The sequence below is a fragment of the Lagopus muta genome, chromosome 26, assembly GCF_023343835.1.
Source record: "Lagopus muta isolate bLagMut1 chromosome 26, bLagMut1 primary, whole genome shotgun sequence".
NCBI classification, from domain to species: domain Eukaryota; kingdom Metazoa; phylum Chordata; class Aves; order Galliformes; family Phasianidae; genus Lagopus; species Lagopus muta.
In genome coordinates this window covers 546071-570730 of record NC_064458.1, presented here as the reverse complement: position 1 = coordinate 570730, position 24660 = coordinate 546071, and the positions used below count along the sequence as shown (strand labels likewise).

General features: G+C 45.3%; 3 protein-coding genes across 3 annotated transcripts; 1 reads left to right on the top strand and 2 right to left on the bottom strand.

The window, feature by feature from the left end:
* Positions 1–7381: 7381 nt before the first annotated feature.
* On the bottom strand, positions 7382–15698 carry AP1M1 (adaptor related protein complex 1 subunit mu 1). Its single transcript, XM_048927660.1, has 12 exons — positions 15533–15698; positions 14798–14954; positions 14500–14567; positions 13805–13935; positions 13438–13585; positions 12897–13023; positions 12406–12548; positions 11605–11676; positions 11187–11345; positions 10624–10749; positions 10040–10115; positions 7382–9441 (listed from the first exon to the last, which is right to left on the bottom strand). Exons 1-12 carry the CDS (start codon positions 15572–15574, stop codon positions 9419–9421), a joined length of 1272 nt encoding a protein of 423 aa, XP_048783617.1. The 5' UTR covers positions 15575–15698; the 3' UTR covers positions 7382–9418.
* A 274-nt stretch (positions 15699–15972) lies between these two features.
* FAM32A (family with sequence similarity 32 member A) lies at positions 15973–17101 on the bottom strand. The gene is made up of 4 exons (XM_048927661.1): positions 16974–17101; positions 16758–16896; positions 16614–16667; positions 15973–16492 (listed from the first exon to the last, which is right to left on the bottom strand). Exons 1-4 carry the CDS (start codon positions 17048–17050, stop codon positions 16424–16426), a joined length of 339 nt encoding a protein of 112 aa, XP_048783618.1. The 5' UTR covers positions 17051–17101; the 3' UTR covers positions 15973–16423.
* An 88-nt stretch (positions 17102–17189) lies between these two features.
* Positions 17190–24599, top strand: CIB3 (calcium and integrin binding family member 3). The gene is made up of 6 exons (XM_048927434.1): positions 17190–17960; positions 18262–18296; positions 19501–19612; positions 19973–20120; positions 21018–21213; positions 21704–24599. Exons 1-6 carry the CDS (start codon positions 17910–17912, stop codon positions 21723–21725), a joined length of 564 nt encoding a protein of 187 aa, XP_048783391.1. The 5' UTR covers positions 17190–17909; the 3' UTR covers positions 21726–24599.
* Positions 24600–24660: the final 61 nt, after the last annotated feature.

Here is a 24660-nt window from a genome sequence, read left to right as displayed (position 1 = left end):
GATCAAGGGAAAGATAAATGTGCTGTTTTTTAGCATTTCACTACAAACATGGTGTTTCTGCCAACTGACACAATGATTAAATATGATCCTCTCTTCTCAGAAATGAGGAGAACTGTAACCGCACTGAGCTCTCCGCCACTGATACAAGATAAAGGAGTCAAATCATGTGTGGTTTCCTTCAGACCAAGTTTGTGGTGCAGAGTTTCATGAATGATGTTGTCCAAAGTCAAAATAATCTGGTTTGCCCAAAGGTGTTTCTACGAGGACTGAAAGGCTGCAGGTTTCTACAGAATAATAGAAGAGGTCGATTTGTCCTTAGTGCCATGCTCAGCCTTGGCCCCGTGCACATGGAGGATAAATGCCCTAGGAATCAATAGACACCCGGTTGCTGTTGATCTAAATAAGGTAATCCAGCTTTAAAATGGGCAGGTTCTGTATTATCATTGTTGCTAATTAACACTCAGGGCATTTCCTCATCACTGTGTCCCAGCTGCTCTCTCTGCTCGTGGGGGTTTTTGTCCCACTGCTGTGTCTGCGTGGTGCCACTGATGGCACAGGGACACGGGACTCTTCAGCTTCATGCAGCCCAATGGCTGAGCCCTGCTGAGGCCCTGGTGCTGGCTGATGGAGAAAATCAAAAGCAGCTGCTTGTTTCTTTTCAAGAGTATCAGAAAAGGAAGATGGTTCCCTCCCAATGTGCGCCAAAGGCTTCTTCATCCTTTTCACCTTCAGCCACACAAATGGTCATCATTTCTCTTTGGAGCTTTTCCAGTGTACTGCCCTGATGCTCTGCAGGCCCTGAGAATTAACTACGAATGATCTTCCCTTGCTGTAGACCAATGTAAAAGCAATGATGGAGACGTGCCCCCATGCCCCCCCAAGAAAAAGAGGTGAAGAATCACAGCCCCAGACTCCTCCCTGCAGGTGCTTCATACACGGTGCTCTGCAGCCTCCCAGAGCCCAGCAGAAGGCTTGGATTGCTCACCCTAAATAGGACACCTCGCCCTCCCCATGAGCACAGCACAGCCATGGTCTGCATGCTGCCTTTGTAGGAAGCACTGACACCAACCAGTCCCTGCATTACTGCAACCAGGTTTGCCGTGTTCCACCAAAAGCTGCCCTTTGGCCATGCCCCATTCCACAGTTTCTGTGGGGTTTGTCCTGAGTCCTTCAGGCTCGGCTTTGTAGGGCTGCGTGTGATGCAGAAACCAGCTCTGCAAATAAGCTCACATCACCACAGTGTCCTCCATGTCATGGTGGATGTCTGTTGTGAACGACTCCTGCTGATTCCTGAGTGGGCCACAGAGCCACAGCATTGGGCTCAGAACCTTTCTTCTGCTGAGGAAGCTTTTAATGGCTCTGGACTGGAGGCTGTTACCATGTGGCTGATGAGATGTTGGACTATAGAAATGCACGATGGATGCGGGGAAGAGAAACTGTAATACTGATAGAATGGGGAGAAGAAATGGTCAGGAGCCAGCAGACCAGCATGCCCCATGCAACACAAAGCCAACAGCTTCTGTCCCATATGGCCAAGGGGAGGTAACCACTGTTCTGGAGGGGAAAAGGAGAAGATAGCTGGAACTCAGCCCAAAACAGAGCTGGAATTCCCAACTGTGAGGTATTTATGTGGATTGAGCAGGAGGAAGCAGCACATTTCTGGTACCAGCTGCCCAGCAGGGTGGGATGGGGCATCTCCTGAGCCTCCTCGTCCTCATACGGCCGCCACTCTCACCAGGATCAGCACAGGAAACACGGGTGAGAGTTCCCCCGCTGTGCTCCTGCCCACGTTGGCAGCCTGGGGACGTCCCAGGGTGCTGCAGGAAGCCCTGCTGAGCGTGGAGGTGTGCGGTTCTTGCGAGGGCAGAGCTTTGATGAGCTCAGCGAGGGAAAAACCTTCTAGGAAGGATTACTCTGAAGTTTAGGAGGCACGGGGTGTTTGTAGCGAAACATTGCTCACAACTCACTGCTCGGAGCTGCCTTTGTGCTGCGGCAGAGCTCCAGGGCTGCATCTCCTGGAGATGCCCCAGCTACATGCAGGGAGCTCTGAGCTCCTCCACATCAGCTCTGCCGGCAGCAGCACGTGCATGTGGACACACACACTGTGCTGGAAACAAACTCTTCTTTTCTAGCTTGATTTTGGCTGGCTCTATCTTCCAACCATTGCAGCTGCTGCTTTTTGCTGCTACGTTTGTGTTCCTTCCCTCCATCCAAAAAAGAAAAAAGATCTTATGTTTGATGCAAAGAAAATTCACTTTATTAATCTGGAGCCCCCTGGCCATACTGTCACAAAGCAGTGCTTGGAAAAAAGAGAGCTGCTTCATCACAACAGAGCTCAGTTACTTCAGAAAGGACAAAAACATTCCCATTCACCTCTGCCAGCATGTTGCAAAAGTGAGCAAGACAGGAAAACAGAACTCTTGCACCGTCTGTCCCCACAGTGTGTCAGTCCTGCTGAAATAACTCCTGTTGTCATCAGGCCTTGATATTTTTGGGTTCTGATGTCACACATGGAGATAAGTCTGGGGATAGAAGTTTTGAGCCATCGGAGCACAGCAGTTCCCCATGATGGGAGGAGGAGAGCACAGGGCACTGCTGGTGCCCATGGAGGCGGTGCGACTGAGAACTGCAGAGCTGAAAGCAGCAGAGGGTTTTGTGCTGAAGAATGAAAGCAAAATGCCAACTTACTTTCCTCACACTCCGTCGGTCTTTTCAAGAACAAAGTGATTCCTTCACCCATCCCTACCAAAGCGTTTGCTGTATAGAAATAACACTATTTCTGAACTCAAGAGATATCAAAGGAAACTTCTGGCAAGCATTCAAAAATCTGACCTGTTTCACTTTGATTTCAATGAAGTTGAACGTGGTCACTGTGGAGAATTAAAAAGAACCTCCCGTTATCAGAACCTGCCATTATATGCTTCCCAGGACGCACTTCGGGCTGTGGTTGCTGGTGTTGGGTTTGCTGTCGTTCCTCTTTTTCAGTGGTTATGGTTACTTTGGATCCAAACAGTGATGGCAGCTATGGAAAAAACACTGCAGCTTTGTCATGTGGTCCAAACGAGGTTTGCTTTCATCAGAGTGGTGTAATTCTGTACAGAATATTAATTGCACTATTGGCCACCTTCCCGCTCAGCTCTTCGCAGCTCCATTAAGCGCTGCTGACTCAGATCTCACCCTCGTTGGAGAGTTATTGGGCTCTGCCACGAGGGCCATTCCTTTCAACACAGATCGCTCAGTGCAATGAGCGCTTCTTATTTCAGAGACCAAACAGAGCACTTAATCATCTGGAGAAATCAGAAATAGGCTTGGACGGAGCTCAGTCCCGCACCATAGAAGTCTGTGAGTGTTTAACGAAAGCTCACCAAGGCCCCCATTTGTATGATTTAGGGCTTTGCTGTTTATTTGCTAAAGGCTTCTTTACAAGACTTGTTTCACCATGTTAATTACTTTAAGTACGTCCATCTGCGCTCAAATAATAAAAATATACGTCTGAACCGTAAGGAAACGTCGCCCTGAACCGTGCCGGGCCAGAAAAAAATCATTCATGCTGCAACTATAGCAACTACTAAAATAGCAAAGCACACTGATTTCTTACATGAACCTGTTCCTAATGTCCAAGAGACACTGTGTGCCGTGCGCCTTATATACCAGCTCCCAAAATATCCGACTCCTGATAGGATGAGAAAACGCTGTCATGTTCTCACACCAGGCCAATTGCAAAGCTGTAGTTCCTGTGCTGGTAAAGATGTTTCCTGTTGATAACGCAGAAGGACAACATTGCGCCGAGCTGCTAATGTTATCTGGGACCCCTGTGACCTCTTGGAAACTTTAACAATTGCAGAGCACACAACACGTAGAAGCTCTCTGTCTTGTGCTTTTATTTTAATAAATAAGCAAGAAGGAAAATAAACACGGCTCTTGTGGCTGGGCACTTGCTGGTGGTCGGGTTGGTTGGGGGCTGGAAGGTGCAGCTCTGTCCAAGGGCAAACTGCTGCCCCAGGCAGCGCTGCGCTGCGCCCCTTCCTAAAGCAACATTGGGAGAAGGAGCAATTTTACACTGATTTCTCTTTTCTATCAGTTCTAAATGTACTCCCCTTCTATTTTAGACTCTTTTTACTTTAATGTTTGAAGATTAAAAAGCAGTCCAAACAATTCCAGTCTAAGCAGCTCTGATGGACACATTGATTTGTAGCTCAACGGCTTGAAGACTCATTATCCCTAATTGCCGAATTTAGCCTGGTCTGTCTGATTTGCCCAAATATTTGGGTGCAAATATAGAGTGAAACACCCATCCTACTGGAGACAACCTGAGAAAGCTGTCTCACATGAAGGAGAGCTGAACACACATGAGGTGCACAGAATGTACCTTCTGGCTTTACAAAGGACAGCGTGTCCTTACAAAAGATAGAATTTAAAAAAAAAGTCTTACAGCTAATTACTTTAAAGGCCTTATAATTGAGTACCTGGACTTAGCTCTGTGCTGCCAGTGCTCCCAGTAACCCGCAGTCCCACCTGGAGGAGCATTGCTGGGCTTCTCTTGGCTGTTTCTGCTGGAAGGAGGCAGAACCCCCACCATGGTTTCCTTTGAGCAGCGCTTATTCACAGCAAGTCACAGTGGGAGAGGGTGGGAGGCAGAGTTCATTCATTTTTGTAGCATAACATAGAGCAGATTGTGTTTGGATTTCACCAGATATTTGTTGTTTTATGTTTCCTTGCTTTATATTGGAGAAGGGCCTGCAAGAAAACTTTGATCCAAGGTACAAATCCACAGCCAAGATGTGAAGTAAGCTTGCACAACGTTCTGCAGAACAGGCTGCAGCCCAGCACTCTGCTCTGGGAGCTGCGCTCCTGCGCTGCCGCTCAGCTGTTTGAGCTGCAATGGGCTGTGCAGACTTCCATGAAATTTTGGACAGTGAAGTGCATCAGTGCAACGTTACCAACTGCCAGGGAAAGAAATGGGCCTGGAGGCACTGAGCACATCACCGAAGGCTTCAGGTCCAGTCAGCCTGCCAGCAGCCACAGAGCTGCAGTGGGGAAGGCACGCTCAGTTACAAGGCCTGTCTTTAAGAGCCCATCAGCCCGTTGTTGTGTTTAGAAGCCACGTGCAGGGAGTGCAGGACACTGCGGCCCAAAGGCTGCCCTTGGGAAAGGCCCACAGCCACACGCAGACCCAGGGAGAGCAGAAACACGCTGGTGCACAAAGACTTTACCCTTCAGACTGATAACAGTGAGGTGACTGCAGCAGGGAGCCTCCCAGGTGCAAGCAGGAGCGTGGCTGACGCAAACTGTGCTTCCACAACCCCCGAGTCATGGCAACACACCCCAGGCACAGGAGAAACAGGTTTATCTGTGCCTGACCTGCGTAACACTCCGCATTACACAAAATTCGTTGGAAAAAGTGTTACAGCCATCCATCCTGTAGCATAAACAAAGCTGCTGTGTAATTAATTACCGATGCAATTAAAATCACCCTTGCTGTCCCTCAGCACTGAGGCCATCACCCCTCGTCATGCCACAGCTGCTGCAGTGACAAACAGCAGTGGGTGTCAACCACAGAGAGAACAGCAGCGAACGGATTGCGACACACTGTGTTTGGCACATGGGAGAAACAGAGGTGCCAAGGTTTAGCCCATCTCTCATCACAGACTCTGAAGTCAGAAATAAGCAGGTGCCATCCCTCAGCCTGAGCAAACTCACCGTGGGTAAAGCCACTGTGTCTTTACGCATCAGGTTTTACCAACAAAGCCAGCTCAGATTAGGGGCAGAAAGCACATAAAGGGACGAGCAGAGAGGCAAAAAGGGAGGGCAGCACGGAAGGAGGAGAAACATGCAAGATAAAAACAGTAACAGAACTCCACTAAAATACTGAGGGGGAACGAAGCTTTTCTAGCAGTGCTGCTGTTTGTCAGGGAGGAAGGTTGCGGCTTCTTTCACTCCAACAGAACTCACTTTTCTCTGGGGGTAACCAAGTGAATAGGAGACGCTGCTTCGCACCTCACAGCGGGGCGCTCAGAGCGGCTGCTGGGACCCGAAGCCGTGAGCGCAGGCGGCGGCACCTGGCAGCACGGCGCTCCTCTGCTGCGGTCCGACAGCGGCACGCAGCGCCGGGCGGCGCCTCTGCAGCACCTCAGTGCTGGGTGCCGGCATTGGGCGCGTGGGAGCAACGAGAAGTGACAACGCTAAGAGGAAACTGAAGTTACTGAACTTCAGAAAACAAAACAAAAATAACAGAAACCCAAAAAACACCCCGAGCAACCCCACCACACAGCTATACCTTGCAACCCAAAACGTACGTACGAGTACACATTGCTTCGGCGGGTCCATTTCTGATCATTAAAGGCAAACGAAAGCCCAGAACACGCAGCTCAGAATGCCACCTACTGGCAGCACCGGCGTTTAAGAACAAACCAGCGGAGCGCAGCACGCCGCTGATGTCCTGAGACATTCGATACACAAACTCGGTGCTACGGAAGTCAAACGCCTATCGAGTCCAGGGGGGAAGTGCTGCCGACGTACCTCGATGCACTGCTCAATAATCGTTTATCGGTTACATAACGGGCAGATGAAGCTGCAGCTTTGGGTGCCTTGCAGGGGGAAAAGGCTTCGCACTCCTGAAGCGCTGTGAGTTGTCCCGTGCTGAGGATAGAAAACACATTTTGTCTTACTGAGAAAAAATAACCTCCAAGTGCAAAGCCAAGACTGCAGCGAACATCTCAGCACTGCTGGCTTTGTACTACGAACAGATGTGTTTTCAGAGCCACTGAAGAAGTTCAGCCTTCCAGGTAAGGCAGCGACAAAATCAGCCTGAGCTGCAGATGCGAGGCGGTGGCTCACAGCTTCAGAATTATGCAAATCGCCTTCAGAAAGCATTCTGCATCAGGCAGCTGTGTGTAACGTTGGCAGACCATCAAATTTACATCTTCCCCACATCAGGTAGAGAGCATAAGCCGCCACGATAACCAAGTTAGCAGCTGCTCTAAGAACGAAACTTATTTACGGAATAGAATTTAAACTCCTTGACCGACTCACACCAGTAATACCACACCTCCATTTCTGCCTTTCCATGCATGCTGGGACCCCACATCTTAATAACAAAGTTGTTTTTTACTTTTTGTTGTTCTTTTTGTTCCCCTCCCCCCTTCCTGCAATATTACCTGCTCACGAGCACTGGTTTTATGGTACACAATTCTGCAGAGAACGAAAGCACAGCAAGATTTCTCTGTATTTAGTAAACAAATCAGGAACTTCTATGAAGCTCAGTTCCACTCATCCAAGGCTCATGTTAGACTAACTGGAGGCACATCGGGATTAGAGGTTGCACGTTACTGTAGATCAAAGTGGAAAAGAAAAAGGGAGTGATGTGCAATTGACTCAAAGAGCTTTTTTGTCCTTTATTACTTCTTGGACAAGTAGGGCTGATAGCTCACCATCAAAGCCAACTCAAACTGCTGCAGAATATAAGAAAAACACTGGTCTGCAAGATACATTCTTCAACAGGAAAAGAAATGGAGCTCTAGAGAGTCACATTTTACAGGCAAATAATGAAAATAAACATTGTGAAGAATGGAGCCACCAGGTAAAGTGATTTGTCAACCAGTTACAGTTTTAATATAAAATGTTTAGTCCAGTCATAAGCTCAATGGTTCAAATGAAAATGAGCAGTGGAACCAAAACCTCAAACAAGATGATTTGTTTCGACATCAAGCTTGTTGGGGTGACAAACACAGCCATCTTACCCCCAAAAACACCTCCACACCAACAAGGCCCAGCCGCTCACTGCCTTGCTGCTGCACAGAACCTCCAGCTGTCAGCCGCTTCTGCCACCGAGGTGCAACATTACAGCAGCTGCATCTCAGGGGAATTCAGGTGATTCATTTATTTTACTAGTCATACATACTGCATACAAAGGTAGATACATGTCTACAAGGTTTTAGTGGGGACAATATCTTTTCAACCTTGTGGGGGAGTCAAGAACCGTCAAGAAAGCAGTGTGGAGAACCTTGCACACAGGATATGCATCACATCTTTAGCTCTGAATGGCTTAAATTTAGCATCTGTCTCACGTACTAAATTCAAACCAAACCATTCCAAAAACTGTTTAAAGAAAATACTGATAGCTGTTAATTTCTTTTTCTGAAATCAAAGTATGTTCACCCAAATGAACCTCAGCTTCTCAGAAAAATGAAACAGCATGTAAAAAAAAATAATACCTTTATGTATAACGTCCTCACCTGCTGTCCATTCTGCCAGAAAGTTATCAAAAGAATTGCTTACAAATGGAGGAGACTAAGACAGCAACCTCTCCAGGGCAAATACAGTTAAGCAATGCTAGCAAGTTACAGCAAAGAAACAAAAAAAGGAGATTTGCCCTTGATGAACAAGAAGGCAAGCCTGAAGAACAGTGATGATATTTCCATCAGCTTCTCTGTAAACAACAATCAACTGTCAAGAACAGGCAGGATTATATCACTTACCTAGGAAGGGGAATAATAATGAGAATTATAAAGTCTTCCCATCAGATTTTATGGCTGCCAAAGTCAGTCTTTTTTTTTTTTTTTTTAATTAAAGACTTACACTTTATAGTTTTATATTTGTATTACACATAGAAACAAAGAAAAAGCAAATGCTAGTTGATTGGCATAGGGTTTTCACACCCAAGGGGATGACAGGGTTGAAACTCTTCAGCGTGCACCTCAGCTCGTGGGAACTAGCAATCACCATCATGCTTCCACAGAGATCTTCCTGCAGACACTTCCCACAGTCTCTTGTTCTCAGACACCCTGGCCTCCAACACTTATTTATACATAAGCCCACAGCTTGTTCTCTCAGATGAGTTGGTTTGACACCACGCAAAGAAGAACAAAGAGTATTTTTGGACCCCTGATAATTTTAGCTCAGATTTTGTAGAATTTCATAAGTTAACAGAGAACGAGTTAAGGCACCCATATGCCCAGAACAAAAATAATAAATACCTTGGGCTAAATACAACTCACTGTGAAGCAGTCATGTGATTGCACAGCTGTCTCCCTATTTTGTCGGGTAAAGCTACCAACATCCTCACAGATCCTAAAATATGAACAGCAAAAACTTTGTGAGTACAATGGACAAGGCATCGACAGACATTCTCAAGGTTCGTTCTGTATTCCTGGCTCAAGGTAGCGGCTACTACTAATGTAATCAGCACTTAGCAGCAAGATCAGCATGTTCTAAGAATGAAATAAATATTCACACAATCAATACTAATGGTTCAAACACATCATTGAAAATGGTACATTTCCCATCTTTCTCTTGCCCAATCCCAGTTTGCAGAGACAAGACCCTTGGCAACAACATTCACAGCTCTCAGTACCACAGAAGCTTCTGCAAACAAATCCTAGGCCTGAAGCGTTGTCATCTGTGGTGCCTGCAGGGCGCCTTACTGTGTGCGGAGCTGGTAGTCTGTGAAGGACAGAAACAACAGCAGCTTTAGGACACCGTCCTTCAGTAACCAGAGGAAAGCAGACCAGCAAACTGGGATGAATTAACATACATCAGAGATGATCAGATCTTCATGTAGAATAACCAAGAACACGGGCTTTAAAGCAATTAATTAAGATAATTACAAGCTTCCAAGCCAGAAACAGCAAAACCATTCTGAACAGCAAAACGAGTAACAACGAAAAGCAGCAAAAGTGCTTTTTTGTTTTTTTTCTTTAACAGATCTGGTAGCTCTTAGCCAGCCCAAAGGCAGCAAAATGATATGTATGAATCAGTTCTTTTTTAGTTCATATCCCCCCAGATTTAAGTATTCCATAATGAACGCCAGATTCAGTGAACAACTCTGCTGTCTAAAAGGATGATTCAGTAAGACAGTTCAGTAAAAAAAAAAAAAAAGGACTAGAAAAAGCAGCAAGCATTAACGTCACGTATGAGCAAACTGCTCCTGTGTTTCAGTATTAAACTCTGCAGTAAATATATCTTCAATCTGTGAGTGTATGCCGGAGAAATAAGATACATTAACACAGATTATCTTTACAGTTCATTGCTTCCAATTTACCTCCATTCTGGGTAATGTAACGAACCCATGGGAGAGCTTGATAGCCACTCTTCTCAATTATCTTTAAGTATCGAACCTGGGAAGAAGGAAAGGTTACACATGAGTCTCCCGTGTCAACCAAGCATTGCTTAGCAAAAAAAATAAATAAATAAAATAAAATCAGGGCTGGTGGGTGGGTAGGGGTGATCAGAAGTGTATTTATGGGTAACAGTAATTATCTAGATGTGCAAAACTTTCAATGCAAATATAAAAATCCCTGACACTTGCATGACCAGCACGCCTTCCATCTGAAGTAACGCAGCCAGTCCCATCGTTCTCTTTACGAGATTCCCTTAAAGCAGGAAAAATCAGACTTGCCTCAGTAATAAACAAACACTTGTGGTACTTCAAAGGGAGGGCAGGCAGGTGTATGAGAATGAGACAGCGACAGCCAGGACAAGCAGGACAGAAACAAAAGCAAAAAGACACCAAACCATGGAACAAAGGAGGCAAGGCAGACAAGGCTACAGAGCTGGGCTGCATCTGCTGTGTGTCAGCAGCCTGGCACTCAGCCGCCTCCTGTATTTCTGTTTTCAACTACCCACCTGGATTCCTGAAGTGGTGAAATATGGAATCTCAAATTTGACACTTATGGGAGGCTTCCCTTCCTTGTCTTCAGCTTCAACACTTGGAAGTCCGAAGTGAGCTCTCATCAGGTATTCTTTTCCACCCTTACAAAAAAGATTTTTTTCTTGAAACAAGAAAAGCTTCCAACAATACGAGTTATTTTCTACACAGAATATCAAATTGCTGAATTGCATTAATCATTTCAAATCTTTTCTAGGGCTTAAGAGGAAAAACTTTTTTTTAATTTGAAAGTAGTGGTGTTTGTTCTTTGTTTGTTTTGGGTTTTTTTTTTTTTTTTTTTTTAAATGCAGATCAACTTGAATTATGCATCAAACAGGTCTCATCTTCTTCCAGTCTTATCCTCAAGGAGAACATCAGAAGCTTGGTTTTCTTTCTGATCATTTTTGTCACACAGCACAATAGCTGTATTATCACCATGGAACATCCAATGCTGTTAGAATTTGCTTTAGGCTGAGTCATAAACCATGAACTTGAAGTAATTATTGTAATACTGGGTGAGAAGACTGACAACAGCACTTACTGGAAAAGATTTAATGGACCAGACAATTTCACTGTTCTCTGGAACCCATTTGACACTTCCAACAGTGGTTTTAAACTTTGGTGAGTCTGCATCATTTGGAACTGGAATGTGAATCTCCACATTGTTGGCCGTTGATCTACGCTTAAACTGACTTTTTGCCTACAGAAAAGTGAGAAAAATCACATCCCTAAGCATGAACACTATGCATGTAAATTCAGAGAGCTGCCAGACAATTTCCCTCTACCACAGTCTGCTGAGAGGCAGCACAACACAGAACATAAACGTACAAATCAACTTTTCTAAAGAGAAACGTCCCAGGGAAACAGGAGGTGGTTGTGTAAGAAGGTGCTGCTGGTGAAGCACTGAAAACAATCAAAAGAGAAAACAAACCAGCCATAATTATTTCAGAACTTCTGACCTTGATCATGTACTCGATGCGGCTGTGGGAATGTTTTTCAATCACGGACTCAATCCAGATCAGTGGCTTCACCTGATGGGAAGATATTTTACAGCTGTAGACTTTACTTTGACATGGTCACAAAGCTGTCATTTCCTCATAAAACTACACTGAATACATGAATTCCATAAGCAAGAACTGACACACAAGCAAAAAGCAGCAAAAACTGGCAGGCATTAGGGAAAAAAAAACCTAAAGCATTTCTCAGATTAGTTCCTAACACCTTCAGTTGTCAAACATTTCTCCACATATGTGCAGGCTTTTCTGGTTTGTTTTCTTTAACTGCTGCTGGCCTCCTGTCACAGCTGACAATTATAGATGTCCTCTGCAGTAAGTATTTCCTTTTCTAAGGAAATGGCAGTGTGCACAGTAGGTAACACCTTGAGGAACCACAATGCAGAATGCTGACATACTCCAAGAAATATTTAGAGGACAAATTAACATCGTCAAGCACAGCAAATTGCCACACTAATTGTATTGGGTGATTAGCTTAAAAATGAACTGATCAGCGTTTTGAAAAGTTTCAGCAGTAGTTGAAAAGATAAAGACTTACTGCCAAGTCATTCCTAAACTCATTCTTACTTGCTCCAAAAAGAGCGAGCACAAAGCTCTGCTATTAATGGCTGACTTCACAACTACTGTGCTGCCCATACTTACAGAAAAAACAGAACACATTAAGGGAAAGCCATTAGCAAATCTACCTACAGACTACATGATCCTGTAAAAAACTGCTGCAGTTCAGACCCAAACACCCAGACTTACGTGGGTATTGAGACGATAGGACATGAGCTCAAACTCCCCATCAGGTGGAATGAAAGAAATGGTCCTGTCGTTCTCAAAGCGAGAGAGACGAACGCACTGATGGAACTTCACATCTTCCAGCTCTACCGATTTACTTTTGCCACCTATCAGCAAACACACATATCAACACTGCAGATCGCTGCTCCCATTGCATGAGGTCACATTGCAGTGTTATGTAGCAGAGCAGATCCCTGCTGATATCCTCCTGGTTCACCCCAGTAATTTTTCTATCACTCCCAAAGTCCCAGCAGACGAGGCAATGAAGCCCAGATGGTTTCCATACCTACTGTGGTATTCCATCTTCTCTTGGTATTGGCACACAAGACCTAACATGCTTTTTTGCATAGACAACACAAGTCTTTTCATCACAGAATCAATCCTTTCACTTGAACCCCACTTAAGTTTGCAGAGAACACCCATCACAATTCTGAAGGTATTGCTGAAATACTCACGGCCTGTGTTATCAAAGAGAACTTTGTCATTTAAACCAAGGCGAAGCTCTGGCATTCCTGAGAGAAAGACTCTCATCTTAATGGACCCAACTATTTCACTCCGTAATACGTTTCCATTGGCACTGACCTGAAGGGCAATGAAATAAAAGATAAAGGTTGCTGACACGATATGATGTGAGATCAAACTGCAACCACACCCCGTCCTCAGCCCCCAGGCCTCCATGGGTGCCTTTCTCCCAAGCAACCCAGCACAGTACAGTCAGACCAAGGACAAGGCAGGATTAGACTGAAGGAGGCAGGAAGGACGTGTCAGAAACTCAGCTTCGGGGCTGCTGAGCACAGAGCACAAATTCCAGTAAAGCATCATTTATTTACCTATGGATGTCATTATAGATTGTCAGTCCTAAGCACAGACAGCATCCAGGGCACTCATCGTGATTAGGCTGATTTTTTATTATATCCTTTAGGTTTTCAGACAGTAAGTTCTTCTCCAGACTTCTACTAATAATTCTCATTAAAAGTTCAAGTAAAAGGTACCCACCAAAAGGTTAACAGACTCTATAACATCCAGGAACACTTCATTCTTCCTATATTTTATCCCTTCTGATCTCCATGAAACAGCATTTGTAACAGTGGCAGGTGGACGTGGAGCTCCAGTTTCAAGTTTGTGACCCTCCTGAGTGATGTACCTGTATAAACACAAAATTAGAACAAAAAAGAAATGTTTGCAGCATCTTTTGTATCGGATTCACACCATCAATAAATCAGTTGGATTTACAAAGCTACACTTTACCAAGTATTAAATATTTTGATAACTAGAGGAGGAAGCCAAAGCATTTGTTTGCATATAGAATACATAAGACTTTCCCAAGGACTTACAAGTGTAAGCAGTACAGACAGATACTTACTCTTGTAAAATTTTGCTATCAGTGGTTTGTGGGTATCCAAAATCCATAAGCTCATCTAACAACTCATAAATAATAACAAAATTATCTCTAATGCTCTCTTCTTCCAACTCCTTGAAATATTCAGAAAAAACCTGAAACACCAAAAACGGAGGAGAAAAAAAGGACATCAGCTGAGGAACTACAGCACATTCTGAATGTATTCCTATACCTAAGAAGAGTTTTGGGGAAAAAAAATAAAAAATAAGAAAACCACCAAAACAAAAGCTATAATTCCTAAAAACCTTTTTGTTCAGATAAGCAGCAGGAAACCCACCTCAATTAGGAGAGAGTTACAGAGCCCTCAGAATAACTCTGATGATTACAAAGCATATTAATATTGGGGAAAACAGTTGTGATGCCAAGTCCAAATTAACCAAACACAGAATCTACAGATGGCATGATTCATGCATCAACGTTTTCCTCCACATTTTCAGGTCTTGTGCAACTTCTCACAGCACTGTGTCACATCCTTGCTACTCAGTTATAAAATAGCAATTCCATTATTAGCAGTTAGGAAGACTTTTCTATAAAATAGTCAAATATAAAGGAAAAATACTATTACTACAGATTCTTTTTAATAAGGTGAAAGCTCTATGCAATTTTATTAGGTCCCACTAACAAACAGATGGGAGTTACATCTGCAACTTCCTACTCACCTGAACTACTTTATATAAAAATGAAAACACCAGTGATACACAAGCATTCTTCTTAGAAGTTGCAACAACTAATGAAGGATGTTCAGGAACACGCATTCAAAGTCATTGTGGGATGAAAAAAATTTAATGAATGTGTTTTTAAAAGCATTGTAAAAGGGGCAGTCTGATCTGCTGCCTGATTTAGTGGTGGGCAGCCCTGGCTGCAGCAGCAGGGTTGGGACTGGATGATCTTTGAGGTCCCTTTGACCCAAGCTGTCCTGTGATTCACTCAATGATCTGTCTGCAGCACAAAGGATACGATAGAGGTTGTTATGTTTAATCCACATGAAACGAACTCCTCCATGTGCCAGAATAGGAGAAAGTGTTCCCTCTTCTTCCTTTTCCATAAGGATTGGCATAAAATGCTCCACCTCCGACATGTCCACATCCCCACGGTAATTCCGACAGATGAGAACCTACGGGAAGAACAATTCCTTACACTTCTCCTTCGAGACATGAAGTCACCATGCAAGACCAGCACATGAGATATTTAAAGAGCCTCTTTAGCTGAAAAACCCCAACACCAAGCTTCACTCAGGTCTATGCATCCTACAAAACAAAGAATCAACACACATTATGATTCGAATGCAAATCCCCACGTTTGCAGTCGTATCTCCTAGCGTTACCCCTCACATACAGCTGCAGACACCCCGTTTAAGATGGAAAAACAGGTCACTCTCCTGGGACAAACCGCCTCCCATTAGGGCGGAGATTAATTACCCCAGGCGGGATGCTCGGGAGCCCCGCAGGCAGGGCCGCTCCCCGACTCCTCCTTCAGCACCCGGAACCGCGAGGAGCGGACACGGCGGGCCCGCCTCACAGCTGGGTGCGCAGCGCCGGCAGCAAACAGCGGGCGGGAAGGGGAAGCGGCGGCCGCAGGGCAGCAAGGCCGGGGAGCCCCGCCGTGCCGGGCCGGGCCCTCGGAGCCCAGCGCGCGCCCGACGCTCTCAGCAGCTCGCCTCTCGTGCAGCCCGCAGCCGCAGCGCGGCCTCACCTTCCCCTTCAGGTCCAGCACGTAAACGGCGCTGGCCGACATCGCGCCGCCCGGGGCCCCCGCGCCCGATCACAGCCACGGCGACTTCCGCTTCCGGCCGGCACTTCCGGCGGGAAGCGGCTGCGCGAGGCGCGGCTGCCGAGACCCGGCAGCGCGGATGGATACGCGCGATGATCCGCCAGCAGAGGAAAAGCGCTTCATCGGCCGTGCGCTGCTGTTAAATAGTCCGCGGCCGGCTGCGGTCAGCGGAGGAGAGTTGGGAAGGCTGAGGAGCCTGGGGGAATCAGCGGTAGCGGAGGGAAAACGCTTGGGCTGAAGAAGTGCGTGAGGGTTTGTGATGTGATTCACATCGCTTCTGAGGGAGGGCTGTGAGTGTCAGCGCACACGGACTGCATGCAGAGCACTGCCCCTGCTGTGCGGGCAAAGGAGCACCAAAACAATGGCTGAAAGCAGCGTTTTAATAAGTTACATCAAAGATACGAGGGTTTTAGAATACAGCAGAAACCACTCCCCCCCAACTCTGAGCGATTTCGGATAGAAATTACACAGTTCTGCAATTTATGAGAGCAGCTGACACAACATAATGCTGCCACAGAGAATCCTGCTCCTAACGAGACCTGCTGGCATAGGACAAATAGAGGAACATTGCCTGTTGTCTCACAGCAGTTGGGTTTGGCCTTAGTGTGGCTTTGAGCACTGAAAAACACCCCTCTGCACCTCTATAAGTCAGCAGCCAAGAAGAGACTTTGTTGAGTATTCTGAAACTGAAATACAACAGTACAAGGTGATAAATGTTCCGAAGATGCATTGAATATTCAGTACCAAGAACACAGAGGTTTACACGGCAGCCCAGTTTGATGTAAGCAGAACTCTCCATCCAAACGCTGCCGTTCACTTGGTCCAGCTGACTTTGGGAATGTCGTAGTGCTCGGTCAGGGTGTCCAAGTGCCTGTTGAAGTCCTGCGGGACAGAGGAGGCACAAAGCACTCAGGATCAGAGCATTCACCGACGCTCAGCCCTCCTCACAGCGCCGCGTTTCCCCTGCGGCTCCGCCCGCTGAACCCCGCCTGGCTCCGCTCACCTCAACTCTCTGCTTGTGGGTTTTCGAGGCCTTCTTCAGGATCCTCTCCATTTGCTGTTAGGAGACACGACAGCACCGTTATCAGCGCGTGGTTCCGAGCCCGCCTCACATCCCGTGTGGGTCGGGCTCGGCAGGCCAACCTACCCGCTTCTCCTGCATCTTCTCGTAGGCCACTTGTGCCGGGGTCCGCTTGTCCAGGCCGCGCTTCTTCTCCTCTTCCTGCTTCTTGCCGCTCACGATCTGCTCCAGGATCTGGGCCTTGTCCTTCGCTTTTTTCTTCTTCCTGCGGACAGACGCCGCTCAGCGCCCGGCCCCGGGCCCCGGCCCAGCTCCCGGCTCCCCCCCCGCCCCGCCGCTCACCGCTTCCCGGCCCCCGGCCCCGCGCCGCCGCCCTTCAGCCGCAGCGGCCCGCGCTGCACCGCCTCGTACTCCGCCATGTCTCGGCGGCCGCGCTGAGCAGCGCCCCCTGGCGGCAGAGCGGGCAGCGCGCGAGAGCGGCGCAGCCACGGCGCTGAGGTCAAAACCGCTGCAGCCCGACGGCGCGCCCCGAGCTGCCCGGCCCGACCCGTCCCGACCCGCCCCGTTCCGCTCCGAACCGACCGAAAGCCAATCGCTGCCGCTTGTCTTAAGGCGCCGGGGTGAGCTGTAGTGCTGCTGCCAGTTCTGCCCTCGCGTTTCACATTTAACTCACAGTTCTGTTCTTAAGTATGAACGATGCATCCTCTCATATTTTCAGTGCAAAGCCATATACGGGCCTGTATATATGTCAGCTTGTCACACTAATGGCCATTTACTAGAGGTAATGCGTGTTAATGGAGGAACAGGGGGCCAAGAGGATTGTACAGATGTTGCCCCAAGTACAGCTGACATCAGTGTGTGATGTGGAGAAAAACGAGACAGGAGAGGCAGCGCTGGCAACACTGCGAGCAGCTCTGAGCACTCGGTGCCGGCTCTGAGCGAGGAGAGGCATTGCCAGTTGTCAGGCAGTCTGCCGTACGAAGGCACGGAGATGTGCTGCCCACCAGAAGCATCAGCGCGGCTCAGTGCTGTAACATGAGGCTCTGCGCATGCAGGCAGGTGAGTGATGCTGGATAAGAGCCGTGAGTAGCCAGACTGGAGATGTGATGAAGTGCTCCTATGACGGCTGTTTGCGGCCCGTGGAATAGGGAAGCTGGTTATTTGATCCTCTGCTTTACCCGAACCTCATTGTTGAAGCTTTTAATATCTGGATATCCAGGCCTCCTATAAAAGTGACTGAGGAAAGAATGATGGGACAATCAGCGTTCAGAGCTGGACATGGGCAACAAGCAAACCATTTTCACTCCAGAGCAGCTGGATGCATATCAGGTACAAAACGAACCAAGTGAGTCTTTAGACAGAACACTGAATAACGGTGTTGCTGCTGTTTTTTTTAAACAACCTCTTTAAAAATTAGTAACTAAGAGCATTGAATTACAGTGAAGATTTTAGTAAGATACTTTGGTAAGATTCTTACATCAAGAAAGGTTATAAAGTATTCCTAATTATGTACAAAAAGAAAGAGTATTGATGGTCGGCCACGTTATCATTCTGTTTGAGTCACTGTAGTGGAAGAGTCAGGGCCAATGAGTGCTAAAAAGTGCCATTAATATGATGCCTTATTTCACAGGACTGCACATTCTTTACAAGGAAAGAAATTCTGAGGTGAGTCTTGTGTGTTCTGTGTGTAAAATACAAAGATTGCTACAAAATAGATTATATAAAAGATGAAGTACATTCAAAAGTATTTTTAATGCATTTATACAAAATTGAAGTCATACATTGGACAATGTGAGCTTTTTTCTTTTTTTTTTTAGAGGACAAAAACTACCTATGCAGTCTATCATAAATGAATCCAGAGTTTTAAATTTTCTGTGAAGGTAACATCTCTACACCATAAATATAATAAGGTGTATTTTAGTGTATATTTTGCTGCTGACACCCATGTGCCCCTCACTTCATTTTAGGACAAGCGCTTCAAAGCGTCCTGTTGTACCTCGGGACATGTTGCCTGTTTTAAGAAGTCATTAATGATTGTATCAAATTTTATTCACATTTCCTTCATGTAAATAATCAGCAGCAGTTACTCGGAGGCGCTTTTTTCTCAAAGCCTTTGTGAACTTCATCAAGTGCTGCGTTCAACCTCTGGCCAAAGGATCTGGTGTTCTGTTCCTATAGGACTAAGACTTTTCACTGAAAACAACTCTTTGGTTTCTGCACCTCTCAAGTGGTCATCAGGCATTGCTTGCTAATTTCTCTGAAGCATGGAGTATGAGTGACAATTTTGTACAGAATATCCCCCTTTAGAACTTTGATGTCTGTGTACGAATTAAATATTGAATAAAATACAAAAGATTCTGTAATAACTGAAATTTCAATCTGCCTTTCCTTGTAGTAAGTAGATGCCAGAGCCATAAGTGTGTGATGAATAAGACATTTATTATTGATAAGAACCCCTTTTAAAATTCTAACCTATTGTTTTGTTGATAACAGCTATGAATGGGATCTTCACACACACAAAGGGATGAGGAAAATAGCAAGCTGACAAAGTGCTGATACATTCAGATGACTGTGCATACATTCTGTCTCTGAACCTGACCGCTATGGAAAAAGTAGAGATACCTTTGGTGAATGAAAACCTGTTAAGCTGTTCTGAAAGCCCGAGGGCTTTGTGTTTATCACCAGTTTCACTGTGCTGCTTTTTTAACGTTGTCTCTTCCACTGACGTCAACTACAGAGTACAATAAATGTTATTTAGGGACTGGTTCCATCCTGGCAAAGGATGCAGAGTGTGAAGAACAGGTAAGGCAAACAGTCGTTCTCAGAGGTCTGACAGCTTGTTCCCTCAGCCAGCCTTTCTCTCTCTCAGGCTGTTCCACAGATACCGAGATCTGGCCCCGCAGCTCGTCCCACTCGACTACACCAGCAGGCCCACGGTGACACTTCCCTACCAGCTCATTGGCAGCATGCCGGAGCTGAAGGTACGCAGCAAGGAGCACAACTGGAATCAAGTGACACAATTCAGTTCAATCGACCATTTTTAATAATTCATCCAGTTCTAATTACTAAGGGGATGAAATACAAATACATTTTGCTTACTAAAGTCAAGCCTTTCTGGAACCTTCTAATGATTTCCTGAAAACACCCAGAAAGTGCACAGAGGTTAAAGAAGGCAGCAGCTGTGCCTAACAGATTAGACAAAAACATAATAGCAGAAAAAAGGAGTATTTGCCTGACGAAAAGGGGTTACCAGAAAAAATACTGGGCACCAGTTTTCTTATCTGCACTGAAATTAATATCATAAGGATGACCTTCCCTCAGTGCTGTGTTCTGTTTCCCAGGACAATCCGTTCCGCCAGCGGATCGCAGAGGTTTTCTCAGAGAGCGGAGATGGCAATATGACTTTAGATGACTTTTTGGACATGTTTTCTGTGCTGAGTGAGATGGCTCCCAGAGACCTGAAAGCTTATTATGCTTTTAAAATTTATGGTGAGTGACCCAGGCAAACAGAACCAAAACCAAAAAAAGGGAACGTTGAGGAAAAGCTGCAGCTGCGCACAGGAATGCAAAATGATCCATTTTGTGACTGTAATGGTTTCTAGTTTGGTATGTCTTCATACAGCATTTCTCTCTGCTTACATTTGAATGCCCACTCTTTCTCCTAGAAACTTCTGGACCCTTTCATCCTATTGTCTCTTATTTATTTGGGATTAGGATTTACTAAAAAATTTGCAACCTGAAAGTATCTTCAGCTTTCAAGAACTGATAAAACATTTAAGAAACAGTTCTGTCTGAGAAGCTGCTTTGAAAAGTGAAAGGGAAGGGATTTGGCTGCCCACGAAGCGGTGGGGTTTGGGCTGGGTTTGGCTGTGAGGGGGAGATGACGCCTCCAGCGCTTTTCTCTAAGGGCAAGTTCATTTGTTGTTACTTTCCCCAGGATCAGCCACAGCCAAACAGACAAAAAAACCCCACAACCAATCGAAACAAAACCCACAAAACAACTTTTTTTTCTTACATTAAGTAGTACACGATTGAGCACAGCCTTTAAGTGAACCCCACCAGAACTGGACAGCTGTTATCTTCCCTTCTGCTCTTTCGTGCCTCTAGTTCAGTAGTGCTCATTTGCTAGAATAGCTTAATTATGGCTTGACTATAATTAACCACTGCGCTATTTACGATTGTTACCTTTGGTATGACAGGGAGACACAAGATTGTTATTTTGTTGCTACATGTTTATACCAACACACATCACTTCCCTTCTCGTTTGAACGCTCTAAAACGAATCGTTACTTGCCTGGAAACCAAACCCTTCCTATTGGCTCTTGGCAGTCAGCCATGCAGAGTGCTGTTTTTCTCACTCTGAATTCTTTTTGTTTCTTCTGACAGATTTTAACAATGATGATTACATATGCAAATCAGACTTGGAGAAAACTGTGAACAAATTAACCCGCAATGAACTCACCCCAGAAGAAGTCAGCCTTGCATGCGAGAAGGTGATTTATGAAGCTGATCTGGACAACGATGGAAAGCTTTCTTTGGAAGACTTTCAGCATATGATAATTCGAGCTCCGGATTTCCTCAGGTAATACTGGATTTCAGTTTGTAGCACCCAACTGCTCTACTGGAAGCTGTGAAACACGCTTTGGCTGCTCACTGGTTACAGATCTCTGCTCTTCCCTAGCAGTTTTGGTAGAGTTGCCCACCACAAAGACTGGGAAAACATGCATGAGAAAGCATGAAGGCTTGCATTTGTATTTCACTGTTGCTTTTCGAACCTCCTGTGTCCTTTTTACATGATAGAACCTCCTACTAACTGAGAAAGTAAATATTAGCATGCAGGCTCCATTGATAAATAGCTGAGAAAAGCTCGTTCAATGTGCAATGTGGCCCAAGCATGCTTTCTGATATATAAAACAGCATTCCAAATCTTGCATTTATTTAATGGAACAATTCTTTGCAAGTGATTTGAAAAATAGTTTCCAACTTAAACTACAGTTTTAGGAGTAATGGCAACAAATCCCTTTGAATGGAGTAAAGTGATTCGTAAGTGATTTTGCTTCCTTTTTTAACAGCACATTTCACATTCGAATCTGAACGTAGCAAAACATAAAGATGAGAGCGCTGCTTCTTGAACAGTGTGGAAGTGGAACCGGTCACAGAACTCAGCTCCTTAAAAGGAAAAGTTCATCTTTATTGGATTTTCCCTGTTACTCCACAACAGTGTTTCTATGAAATTGCCTGTTCCCACCTCCTTCCCTCACCAAAGCAGTGATGTGGAAAAAAAATGTATTTTTTAAGCTGGGGAACCACCAGGTATGGGGCTGTATGAAATTACAGCTTCTTAAACAAAGGCCCTATGAAAATACCCCTATATCCATTAAAAACCCCACGTTATGGACTCATGCTGCATGCAGGAATCTCTATACTGTTCCTACTGAACTCCTCCTTTTTCCGAGACAAAGCTAGCTCTAGGTTTAGGAAAACCTCCAGAACTTGGTTTTCCTCAGAGAACACAGACTGAGAAGGTGCTCAGCTCCAGTTCTGAGGTTCAGAGAATGCCACCAACTTCAAAAATAGATTCAAAAACAGGATGGTTAATCTGAACTGTGTAACCAGCTCCTCTGATGTCCTTTAACAGCCTTAACAAATGATTCAGTCAATCAACTGGCCCAACTATTCTCCTAGCGTGTCACTGATGCCTGATGCAGGTTCTAAGATGGATAAAGGGCAGATTTATTCAGAATTTACAATTTACAGCTTAAACAATAAAAAAAAACCAAACAAAACCAGATCCCATCCTGTGTTCTTGACACTCTTCCCTGTTTTTGGCAATAGTGTTCCACAAAAGGATCTGTGTTTTAATGATGAACCAGACTGATAAACTGATTTTTTAAAGTTCTCTTTTCATAAGAAGTTTATTTATGCAGTGCTCAGGGTCCTGTACAGAGTAAAAACATACATACTGTAATAAACAACAGTTCTGTCTTTCATACAAACATCAAAATCAATGAGAAGTGTTTAAGAAAGCAGTGGTAACGTGGAAAGGTGGCAGCCAAGAGTGGGCCTTCTAAGCGCAGTTTACAGTTGCTTATGAAAATATTGCGAGTGTTAAATTCCCCTCAGAACGAAGTCATGAGTCCCAGCTCACGCTCAGCTCAGAGCTCAGTTCCTGCAGGGGCTGGAGAGCAGCCTGCTGCACTTTGATCAGCTTCAGAAGACAAAAACTCCAAGCATCAGTGAAAGAAATGGGTCAAAGAATAAAGCAGCCTGAAATAATCAGACTGCGATTACCATTAATGTTCCATCGAACAGAGCTTTATTTCATCTATAAATGAAGACACACCTCAGTCACCATTCTTTCCCAACCCCTGTGAACTTGTAGCAGAAATGGAGACCATTCTTTCAGCGGTCATTTGTCCACTTCCCCTCCAGCATAACCTCCATCCATTTCATGTCCAAGAAAACAAGAAATCCCGGCAGCTTTTGAGCATGAGCATCAGCCAAACCACCACCACAGCAATAAAACCCCTTACAGTTGTCAGTAAGATGATTACTATCCCACACGAAAGGAGACCAAATAATTCCCAGCAGCAGCAATGAGACTTACAATAATCCATAGGATTTATAAATCTGAGGCTGAAAGCCTGATGGCAGCACGAGGCTCTGATGTCGTGGGACATGAGATGTGCTATCAGCACAGGAACTGGACAGGCAGCGTCAGCACTGCAGCAGCAGTTCCAGCATGCACTGCAAATCAGCTGACAGGTCTGCACCCAAAAGGGTGAAATCTATCCAGCGTGCTGCAACCAGCCTCCAAAGTAAGGTCAACCACAGAATGCTACGATCCTCATCGAAGTAAAGGAATTTGAGAACATGCTCAAAAATGGGTTTGTTTCTCTACAAACCAAGTGTTAACTGATTACCTGGCATTTTAGTGATATTTAGATGTAGAAAATGTGTGGCAAGCACATTCTCAGCTTTTCAGATCTACTTAAATTCCTGTTTTATAGATTCTGTATCCAATTTCAGATTTGTTCTTAGTTAATGAAAGCTTACATATAAATGCATTCCTGCATTCGGAGACACAGAACCTTTTTGAACATTGTGTTTTTGTAATGTTCGTGCTTAAGAAAACACAGTAATTAAATTACGTGATGGAAATGTCAACTACATGTTGTATTTATGCCAGATTTGATGTCAGCATTTGGCAACACGTAGCCAAGCAGAAATGCCACTGCGGCGTCTTTAAGCTCTCCCTGCCCCATACTTGCATTCTAGGTTTCATATTGTTTACACTGCTTCCATTTCTGCATGGAGTGCAGACGGCAGGAGCACAGCGATGGCTGCAGGTCGCAGTAACTGCACAAATTCCTGAGATTGGGCAGTAACACAGCTGTTCACTGAGCAAAACCCATTGGATCAGAAAAGGAAATCATGGTGTAAGTTGTATTATATCGACACGGGCAACAGCCAGCGTAAGTTTGACCAAAGGTGTTCACAGACAAAGAGCTTTTAATGCAAAAGGGTGACATAAGATTTAGCAAATGGAGGCTGACAAACGACGTGGTTTGTAAATTAATGCGGTATTTCTTTCCTATCTGAAGGCAAACAACTGAGATGCTGTCCGTGGCAAGGCCTGCTGTCGTGGTGCACAGCCTGCTGACAGCAGGGCAGACTGAGCACTGATTTGCCCAGTCACTTCCTGAAGTAACTCTGGCTGCAACATCTGGCTACATTAAAAGAGGTGGCAGGATGTGAGACAATCCACGTGTACCACTAAGCCAGAAACAAAACATGAACCAGATCTGATTTAAGCACCTCAACTGGGCACCATAAGTCCTTGCAGTCTTTTTTTCTTAAAAAAAACCCCAAACATTCTTATCTCAGGGTAGCAGCAGTGCTTGTCCAGGCTGTCCCTCTGTAGGAACTGTCCTTTGAAGCACCAGAAGGTTCTTCAGTGCCTTTATGTGATTTTATCCTACCAGAACATCTGTGTCCCACTGACTGTGCTGCACTGTCACCAAGTCCT